This window comes from Micrasema longulum, unplaced genomic scaffold (assembly GCF_059751315.1).
Source record: "Micrasema longulum isolate JH-2025_06_02 unplaced genomic scaffold, ASM5975131v1 h1tg000010l, whole genome shotgun sequence".
Lineage (NCBI taxonomy): Eukaryota > Metazoa > Arthropoda > Insecta > Trichoptera > Brachycentridae > Micrasema > Micrasema longulum.
The window spans coordinates 1-10,959 of NW_028277218.1; the positions used below are offsets into that span (position 1 = coordinate 1).

General features: G+C 30.0%; 1 protein-coding gene and 1 long non-coding RNA gene across 2 annotated transcripts; one reads left to right on the forward strand and one right to left on the reverse strand.

Annotated features, from left to right (window-relative positions):
- Positions 1-838: 838 nt before the first annotated feature.
- Positions 839-5,286, forward strand: LOC148285724 (uncharacterized; the record flags this gene model as incomplete). The annotated part of the gene is made up of 1 exon (XM_088233570.1): positions 839-5,286. A coding segment is annotated over one exon (551 nt), but the record flags the coding sequence as incomplete, so codon positions are not given.
- Positions 5,287-7,434: 2,148 nt separating this feature from the next.
- On the reverse strand, positions 7,435-9,099 carry LOC148285725 (uncharacterized). The gene is made up of 2 exons (XR_015823619.1): positions 8,914-9,099; positions 7,435-8,441 (listed from the first exon to the last, which is right to left on the reverse strand). It is a non-coding gene; the product is annotated as an uncharacterized LOC148285725 (long non-coding RNA).
- Positions 9,100-10,959: the final 1,860 nt, after the last annotated feature.

Genomic DNA, 10,959 nt, shown 5'->3' on the forward strand with positions numbered 1-10,959 from the left:
TAATGTAATGGTCAGCTCGTCTGCCTGCCATGCAACAAATCTCGGGTTCGATTCCCGACATGGCTGACATGAAATATTTATTTAAAAGGGTTTTTTCACACTAAAATGTATCATAGTCCCTGGAATTGTATTTGAAGCGTAAGACTGATCATCTTACCTTCATGTAACAAAAATAACCAAGATACACTACGATTGGTGTACCCATGCAGTGCCCTATGCACCTTTAGGTGTAGAAAGGAAATGATGATGATGATGTTGGACACGGAGAATCTGAAAAGAAAAAAATTAAAGCTTTCGAAATGTGGTGTTGGCGGCGAATGCTGCGGATCCCGTGGACGACCAGATGTATGAATGCATCTATACTCCACGAACTGGAAATAGTAGAAAAACTTAGATCCATGCACGAGAAAAGAATCCTGCAGTTCTTTGGACATATTTCCAGGGGGAACTCTGATAGTTTAGAGAAAACTATTCTCCTGGGAAGTGGAGAAGGACAAGATCGCGTGGATGTCCACTGACAAGATGGAGCGGCCTAGTCACTGAATTATCAGAATCATCACTGACGAATACCTATTTCTCTTCTGAGAACAAGACCATTCCAGATAGAAGGAGACTGTCCACAGATGAGCCATATCTGGAGTCAGGCGTAATCATCATCTTCAGACATGAGGCACTGATTGAAGAGAGATTAGGGAAAATTCATTTGAAAGAAAATCTACTCTTAGGTCAGCATTTGATTCAGGCAGAGGAAAACTTATCAAACTACGGCGCTGTCCATGGGGACTAACCTAACCAGAGAACACTGCTCTAATAATGTACGCTTTTTGTGTTGTTTCAGATTCAAAGCAGCCAATTGGTCAAACGCCAGTTCCACTGACGTCAAATTCTGGAAGCAACAACCACTCTCACTCGCATCACTCCTCAGCAGAATCTCAAGCCAAGATGTCCAGTTCTTCCAATCAGCGTCCATACCTCGGCCAAACTCCGCTTCTATCCACCTCACAATCCAATCACTCTAACCAACCCTCCCACCATATACAATCCCACCACCACTCCTTACAATCGGCTCACACATCACTCACTTCCTCCGCCCACAGTCAAAATTATCTCGCAAATTCACCATCGATGTTTAATTCTCCCCCTATTAAAAGTGAACCAAACTCAGTTTCGGGTTATGAAAATCAAAACTACGGAGGCAACTCGTTACATCATTACCACGGAGGAAACAGCGTGGCAAATCCACAATATCACTTTAGTCCTCCTCTTCAGCATGGATTTGGAGCCATCGGTTCAAATATTAGTTCCATAAACTCGGGAGTCGGTGAAATGAGCGGGTATCATCACCAGCATAATGTTATTCAAGCAGCAAAACTAATGGCATCTTCATAAAATCATAAGTACAATTTATAGTATATAGCCTAGTGAAATTATCAGAACCACATGCACAAATGTATCTTATACAATCCTAGAAAATACTATGCACATATTTTCTATTAAGTTTTGATGATTTTATTCATAATTTTCCCACCAGTGATATTTGAAATAAATTAATTGTGGTTAGTTTAAAATATATAATTAGATTAAATATAAAGATAATTCATATAAGTTTTCAAAATGGATAATAATAATATTTTTATTACTAAACACTGTAAATATTTATTGTTATACTTATTTTAATTTGTAATGCTTATTACATTACATAATGTATGTAAATATGCTCGTAAAATTGCAATGATTTCAAAAGGTTGTCAAAAACTCCCTAAATCTCAATTAAGAAATAATTAATAATTAAAGTACTTAATGCCTGTATATTTAATTCAATGTACATATAAAATATTGCACATAATTTTTATTAGAAATTGATTTTAGGAAATTGATCTAAAAATTTGCACTGTGTTGGAATGCCTTAACTCAAATTCCATTAATGAATAATCTTGTTAAATTATTTGGTTTCTGTGATTACATATATGTAAAAGTTAAACCTTAGTATGTTTTATTTTTGCCGTCAACGTCAAAAACTTTTTACCCAATGTGGAAATCAAGTTTAATAAAATGATAGAAATATAAGAACAGAAATACTTTATCGAATCTCAATGTACCTACATGTAAAACTATATAATATACTATGTATTTAACTTACTTTTAGCATAAAAGCGGAGGATGATTGCAACAAATCCATAAATGCTTAATACTTCCCCATAAATGCAAATGCAATAACAGGCAACATTATAAATTAAGCTAAATACACATGTTAACTAGACATGTCTCAAACAGTTTATAAATCATTTATTTATATAAACACAATGTAATTATTACAACACACATAAACATATGTTTATGCGTGCCCTACTCCAAGATTCAAAATAATAATTATGTCAATTCTCAGTAAACATGTAAAAGCTAGTTTTAAAATCAGATTGAATTATAAGTAAATAATCTAAAACTTCCATTGAATTCTATTGAATCCATATGTATAAATAAGTGTACCTACATAATAATAATCAATTGTAAAACTGTTTTATCTTTGATTGATGTTAAAAGTCTATATAGGTTTCGAGTAATGTGCAATAGGTAGTTCAGTATTCTGGTTGCCCAACAAATTTAATATGTAATTTTTTTATTATTGTTAAAGGCAAAGAACATAATATCGTCTATTTAATACAGAACTATCCTAAACAGCAACTTTTCAAAACGGTTTTTTTACAGAATATATGCATTCTCTCCTAAATTCCCTTCATTTCTGTATAATCATAAATGCAAAATATGCAATACCTTTTGTTTTTCAATAATTTTCATTTATCCTAAGCCCCAAACACTCAAAATCATTTATCTAAACTATCCTAAGCCCATAAGATACTCTTGAAAGGCTATTTATATACTTTGAATTCTTCACAGCATTTTCTCGCTTTTAATAATTTTACAATTAATTACATGACATTCACAATACTATGAAATTTATCATTTGTGAAGTCGAACAAACCGTTTTCTGCACGTTTTGTATTTTGGCATTTAGGATTGTTCAGAATTGAATAGAAGATACCCAGTATAAATAAATATGTATAGTGTATATGTGATATTGATAACTGATAATTATTGTGACTTCTCACCTTGAGTGTAAAACTGTAGTATGTGAAAATAATGAAGTTTAGAGATGTGGGGGTTCGAAGATTTCACTTTAATTAAGAAACTGAGTTTATAAAAAAAAAAATATGCGTTAATGTTTAGTTAAAACTTACACCCTTTTTAAACTTTCAATCTTGCAACAAATGTGATTGTTTTGCAATTAAACCTGAAAAATGAGAAGTGTACGCTTACTTTAGTTTTACATTCATGGTGCAATTTTATCAATAATCTTAATGTACATATTGTTCAGGCCAGCGTTTCCCAACCGCCGGGTCTTTTGAGATTTTCTGCCGGTCAGCAGAAATACCTGTCGCCCACTTTAAATCACTGCACTGAAAAAATCGTCATTTGTTATATCTGTACCTGTTATAATATTAAAAAACAATAAACAAAATACTACATAAATAAAAGTTTTTATACCTGCGTTACCGGTCTGCAAAATTTTTATTATATTTTCACCTGTCCGCAGGCTTTAAAACGTTGGGAAATGCTGGTTTCGGCAATCGATTAAAATGTCTTCATTTTTATTTTTAAAATATGTAAATGAAACTTGTAATAAAATGAACTATTGTTGATTACATAATATTCAATCAAAGGGAGATATTTGCATTTTTTTTCCCTATTTTCCAATTATGTTTGTAAATAGGATTCGAGTAAAGTTGTGGCGTAAAATTAAGATCTGATGAAACTCTGTCCACGATCTAATTAATAATAAATTGCCATTTTGGCATCCATTTGAACCACTTTTTTTTCAAATCAACCAGATAATTTATAATTTTAGTTCTTCTGAGATATAAAAAATACTCATGCTTTGTTTTTTACATACAAAATATATAAATAATACCTAGATCGTTTATATTTGGATTGCAGTATAAAAAGGAATACATACAATCTGAATTCTCACAAGCTACTTTAAACCTTTGGATTTTGAATGGTAGAATGTTGTATAGTGAAAAACCCCGAGAAAAAAATAATAGTAAAATTATTGAAAAATAAAAATAAAATAAGAATTAATATTAACTAGTGCGACACAAGCAAGATAATTAAACTAATTAAAAAAACAACACACACATTAGACGAATACAAAAAAATGTTGTAATTACAATTAAATGTGGAATATAATATTTTAATGTACTTATTAAACAATATATGTACATATGTGAAAACTTCTTTAAAAAGTATCTATAAATTGATAAACAGTACTTGAAAACTTGTAAATTTAGTGATAAAAACGTTTGAGTAAGCTAAATGTGAGAGGTCAAGTAACTTAACATGTAAATATCCTTATTATCTTTACAATAAAGAAAGATATAAAAATATGGTAAAAAAAGGTGTAAAAATAACACTATTTGATTAAAAATTGTTCATTCAGTAAGTGCTTACTTCATGTTCCGAAATTTCGATCCAAACAGAATTCGAGTGATGTTTACAATTTTAGTAAACGCATTATATATTACTCGTATAATAACACATTTTTATTCTTTTATTACTAATTTATTCTAGTTTTTCTAAATTCAATTTGTTTTCAATTCATCTATGTAGAAGCTTGTAGAAAATACAATTTATATATTCCCAAAAGCTAGCATGCTTATTCAGTGATAATTAATTTCAGTTTGTAAGTTTGTTCGTTCCTCATATATCCATATCACTCTAACGCAATCAAAAATGTATTTCGCTCTCGTTCCCTCCCATACGATACGAATGAATTTACAAGACAAATTAGTTACAGAATAAGGCCACAGTTCACTGCTCCAAAAATGCATTATTTATTTAACTGGTGAGATAAGTATGCTTATTTTGCTCAATTTAAAGAATTAATTTCCTACAAACATGTAGCAAATATCAAAATGGTGAAATGTCAGGGTGTGAGTTTTTATAAGTTTTGGAAATGTATCAATTTTGCGCATTCTATAGGTCTTGGTGTACATAGAGGCTATAGAAATGTTTCGTTAAGTATTATATATCTTGACTGATTTTATTTATAAATATTTTTCAGTCCCTTAATTTTTATTTGTACAAAGTACTGTGGTTCCGTTATGTTTTTAAAATAGCATTTAAATAAGTTAATTAAACAAATGTACATAGTTTATGCTAATTCAATTATTATATTGTCAAATAAGTGTAATCCATTATTATGAATAAATATAATTGAACATATGCATATCTTCCATTTATTGACTACATAATTTTTTTGATTAAAATTATATAATTTTCAAATGAGAAATCTACCTCAGTAAAAAAGATATAAAAATAGGTGTTTCTAAATACCGGCCCTAATCGTTGATTTTTATTTGTTTTTAATAAATATTTAACAGACTAAAAAATAAAAAAAACTACAAATAATATAAAATTTGTCAATCAAAAGAACTCTGGCTCAAATTCTCAAAGGAGCAGTTATTTTTATTTGTTTTCAAAAGACAGTAACAAATGTTTCAAGCAGAAGTTCTCAACCGTAAAGCACGTGTAACATTCGATTTGTATGATGACTCTTCCTCTTCCCATTATCTGACTTCTCTCACGAAATGAAAAACTGTTTCTGACCTGTGCTTCTTATTCAAGATCTTGAATAGTATAATTGAAAGTAATTATCTCTTGAAAAATATAAATCTAAACTGCCCTACCAGATTTACTAGACAAGTCTGATTTTTTTACAATCCTGTACCATTTAATAACATCGCTCAAAAATTCTTCACTAACCGTAGCTGCACAGAATAAAACAAAATTTGTTCCTTCTTTTATATATTTGATTCAAAACTTTCTAATTTAAAAAAAATATATATTAGAAATACTTTTATTAAATGTGTGTCACTATCACGTTATTCTCCTGTCTCTATTATTTACAAGCATTTTAAGGGTTATCACCTCAACAGAATCCCTCCTTTTTCCTATTTCATCCTAATCTTTTCTTATCCTTTTCATCCTTCCTAACGCTTCAAGAACGAAATCATTATTGTTTAATTTAACTCTCTCCTATGATATTTTTTAAATATTTTTATATACACATACATATTTTTAATCTGTTCATTAGTATGTCTACAAAAAGTATTATATAGTGGTGAATAACTTTAATTGGACTCATACATTAAACCCAGAATTCCCAGAATGAGTTTGCTAACTCATGGGAATACAATTGTGTTTTTGTACATTTTTGTATTTTGAAATAAAAAAAAAATTATATTATAATATATTACAGGCGCCGTGGCCCAGCTGGTTAGACGGCTGTCTGTGAAACTGGCGTCGCGGGTTCGTTCCTTACCAGTTGCAAGAAAAAAATCTAAGAAAGATTTTTTCTCAATTGGTCTGGGTGTTTTGGTGTGTTTTTCATTACCTCCTTCCATATCCCCTCTATCCCACCTGCTGACAAGCCTCAAAATAGAGGCTTAACGGGTTATTCCTTTTTAAAAAAAAGATTAAAAAATTGTTATGAATTTTCTGTTGTTTTTCCAAATAAAACAAAGAGATAAAATAAAAAAATAAATAAAAAAGAAGTGATTAGTCTGGTTAGGTAACAAACTGCTGATTCCACTAATAATTCATAATTTTTGTATATAATACTACAACTGCATACTATTGATATTTTGAAAGGAATAATTGTATTTTACTAGAAATGTAAATATCGATCATGCATTAACAGAACTGACAGCAAAGGACCTTTAAGTGATAGACGTGGGAGCGAGGAGTTTCTACCTCGCCAGCACCTCTTACGGCGCACCTCATGAATGTGGACCCCGGCAATACCTACAGCTTCCTTTCTGAGAATCTCTATTCTGACGTGAAACACTAAGCACATGTTCATAGATGTAAATGTAGAAAGATTTACTTTTAAATTATAAATGTCAGCTTTGGTAAGATTGAAATATTTTGAGTAAGTTAGTTTTTTTCAGACCGAGAAACAGTCAAGTTTCCAAATCAGTTGGCATATTAAATTTATTTGAATGATTTTACACAAATTAAATACATACATAGTTAAATTATTATTTAATTTGGAAAACCATAAAGTCAGTGTTTCAAATATTAATTTTATTATAAATGTCACACTAATAATAAAATTGATATTTTAAATTTTTGTGTAAATTTATATAGAAATAAAGGAAGAGTTATACTTTAATCCACACATTTGGAATATCCAGTGACCGGTTTCATCACTTTCGCGACATCTTCGAGACTAGTATCTTTATTAAGAAATTCAATGTATTTATACAAAACTGAGGTAAGGATAGAGAATTCAAAATTATATAAGAGTAAATTAAATTAAATTATTTTTGTCTTAAGGATCATTATTAGGATCATTTGGGCAATAATAAATAAATATTTAAGAAATAATTTAATATCTGTATGAGACAGCAACACTTATCCTAATGATGATTAATATTGGATTATTGATAAATAACGGTAAATACAGGATTGTTGAAAATTCATTTAATATATTTTTAATAAAATGAGTATTTAAAAAAATAAACATGTATACTACAGTTCACTGTTCCCATCCAAAAGAGAGAAAAATTCTTGAGCCCGTAGAAAAAAATCTTCAGTCTGTCTAGTATTTTTTAGGATGTTTCGTCTTCATTTTGGTCAAGTCCTGAAGTTTAACAATAAGAATAAGGAACATACGTAGTTTAACCTAAAATCCTGTAATTTAAGATTATATTTACTGCAAAATGAGCACATAAGGTTGTCACATTATTGGAAGGTCATCAACTTTGAATCAAACAATTTTATAGATAAAATACAAATTAACAATTTTGTAACAATACTTTTTTACACAGTGGTGATTAATAATAAATAATGTTGATTCAAATTATATATACTTGGTTATTGTCTTTCTAAACTCTAGTGAAAAGGTATCTTTGACCTTTTAAATGCCACAAGCAAGATATTTTGCGCACGGTACAGTGTAACATTTGCATGTAAATATCTAGAATATATTTTACAGTATTTTTTTTACAGGCCTACAAACGTTACTTCCAATTTAAGACACTGCCTAAAATTAATAGAAAGACCATCCCAAATTTGATTGCGCATGACATCCTCCAACAAAAGTGGTCCATAGAGACAATAATGCCAGTATTTTTCTTTCCTAAAAGTATTCCAAAATCTGTTGAATTTGACTGGCATTTAAATGGCTAACACTTTAATTTTGGCAACCACTAGATATTGCAAAAGCCTTACCTACCAACTTAGAGGTAAAATAACGGAGGTTTAATCCTGTTTTAAAATAAATCAGAAGAATCTTGGGAGTGCAGTGGTTGGACTTTGTATTTTGGAGCTGGCAGCCGACAGAGATGCCTAGAGGACTTTGTGGACACCATATGCTCCAACTAGGGAGCAGACATGGAATGATGATGATAAAATAAATAAACCACTACAGCTAATGATAAATGAACATTTTTAAACATAGAAGGAATACCAACATATTTTTGAACATGAAAGGAATACCTAGACAATATTTTAATATAACATGAAGAACCCAATTACTTTTTTTATAAAACACACAATACACTTAATATAACTATCATTACATAATATTTTCTGACTGAACAGTCTAAATAAGGATAAAAACAAATTTTATAACTATTTTTACTTCAATATTGTAACAACCGCGCAGATTTTCGCAAGGTCAGGATTGCGGGAATAATTTCATAAGCTTGCACAAATACTATTTTAAAACAAGAAACATGTATTCCGTTGTAATTCGAGATGCGAAACGCGAAGACATGAAAATTGTATAAGCGATGGTTTTGGTAATGTGTTTTCGGTGATTTTATCTGTAATTGTGTAAATATTACATACATGACATGACATTAATCGAGTTTGTTTTTTTTTAGGAGCTCGCTATTTTCGCAGGTTGCCCGGGCGGATGTAAACTTCCAGTAGAAGGTAAATAAATAAAAACAAGTTAAATTTGTATATCGCATACTCAAGTATTGATAAAAAGAAATCTTGAACCTAACCTCCAAACCCAAACTTTATCTCTATTCTCTGACACTTGATGATTTGAATTTGACGCTTCTTATTTTTCAATAAAATGTTGCCAGTTAAATCATCCAAATATGCAGTACTCACTTATGTGTGAAGTTTCGGGGTAAAATATAAAAATAAAATAAAACTCTACTTTACCCTTATTTTAATCTAATTTGGGGTGCACTGGAAAAAATCAGAAAGTTTAGCGCTACGGAAAGTTGGATATATAACGAATACTAGACGTTTCTTGAAAATATATGAAAGAAATAATAAAAATAAAGACAAAGTACTTTAAATGACGTCATTAGTTTTTCTCAAATCAATAAACGAAAAGATAGTTGTGACATATTTTTGGTTTAAGGTAAGCCAACTGAACAATTATCAAAACTCATTGAGAAAAAGGGGAAAAGAACTTGAAACGTCGCACGCGGAGTAATTTAAAAAATGCAAAACCATAAAAAATCGTAACCTTAATTATACGATACATAACTTATTAAGTAAAAAGTTGGCTTAGTTTAAAAGTAAATTAACAAACGAAAAAAAATATGAAAACCACAAAACTTCCTCATTAAAAAAATAAATTATAAATGTTTTGTTTTTTTCATTAGAACGTGTAGGTATTTATTATTTTATCAGCAATGGTTTGTTTATTTTAAAACGTCTTTAAATTGTCTGTGTCTTTCTAAGTTCATCTTATTTATATAAATCATGTGCATTATTAACATGTAATCAATTATTAATTCTTTATCAACATTTTCCTTCTGTATATTTAAATTTGTTTAAGGCTAAAGATAATTATTTAAATTGAAAGCTGGACTTATTTACCTTTAAGTAATTTTTTAAAACTTAATTAAAAAATTTTTAAGGAATTTCACACATTATTTCTTTTTTTATATATGGAAAGGGACGGATTTGACATTTTGCCTCCTAAGTGTGTAAATTTTGTAGCCGAGTGTAAGAAAACCAATAATCTAGTTCATTACATTCTTGGTAATTTTGTGTATTCATCGTGGTCAGGACTGGCGATGTATATTGAAGATTTTTACGTCAAAGAAGAGCTGCGAGGAAAAAGGATTGGCCACAAACGATTCGAATAGTTTTGCAAAGTAAGTACGTGGTACATATAAAATTAAATTATTTTGATGACAAATAATTGTAAGCATAGTTAATAAAACACTTCACATTTTTTATCTAAAGAGCCTTAACTCAGTGTAACACGAGATAACATATAGAACGCAAAACTTGATATATCTCTTTTATTTTTCAAATGCTGAAGTTGTGTTTTTTGTAATCTTTGAATGGACATTTTCACACCGATTTTGGAAAATAAAATTTGTATAAATATGTAGGTTTTCAATGCAAAAATATTTATCCTTCCTACGCAATGAATAATTATTATGTTATTGAAAGTGACGCCAATACAATAATAACTCTGTTTAACCGTATAAAAGAGAGCATGTACCTAGTCCAAGTGAAAACAGTTTTACTCCTCATCACTGTAACGCTCGCGCGATATTGGTATTCATTATTTATTCGCCATGTAATAAATACGCATTAAACAGCAACCTCGTGTCTTCTGTGAATCTCTAACTGGGGCAGGAGCTCCACCGACCCTCAGCAACCTAAATTCCATAGAATGATTACGGTTACTTATTATAATATATAGGTACACGACTCTGTTTTCATATATTTGTTTGTCTTTGCCACATAGTTTTAAGTTCTTTTTGTTTAGCAGGGTTATTCTGTCACAATTTCGTTTCGTAAGTTCGTTTGTTCGTCATAATATATCCATCTCACTTTAACGCAATCAAAATCGCATTCCACTTTCGTTCCCCCTAATACAATACGAATGAATTTAAGAAACGAATTAGTTTC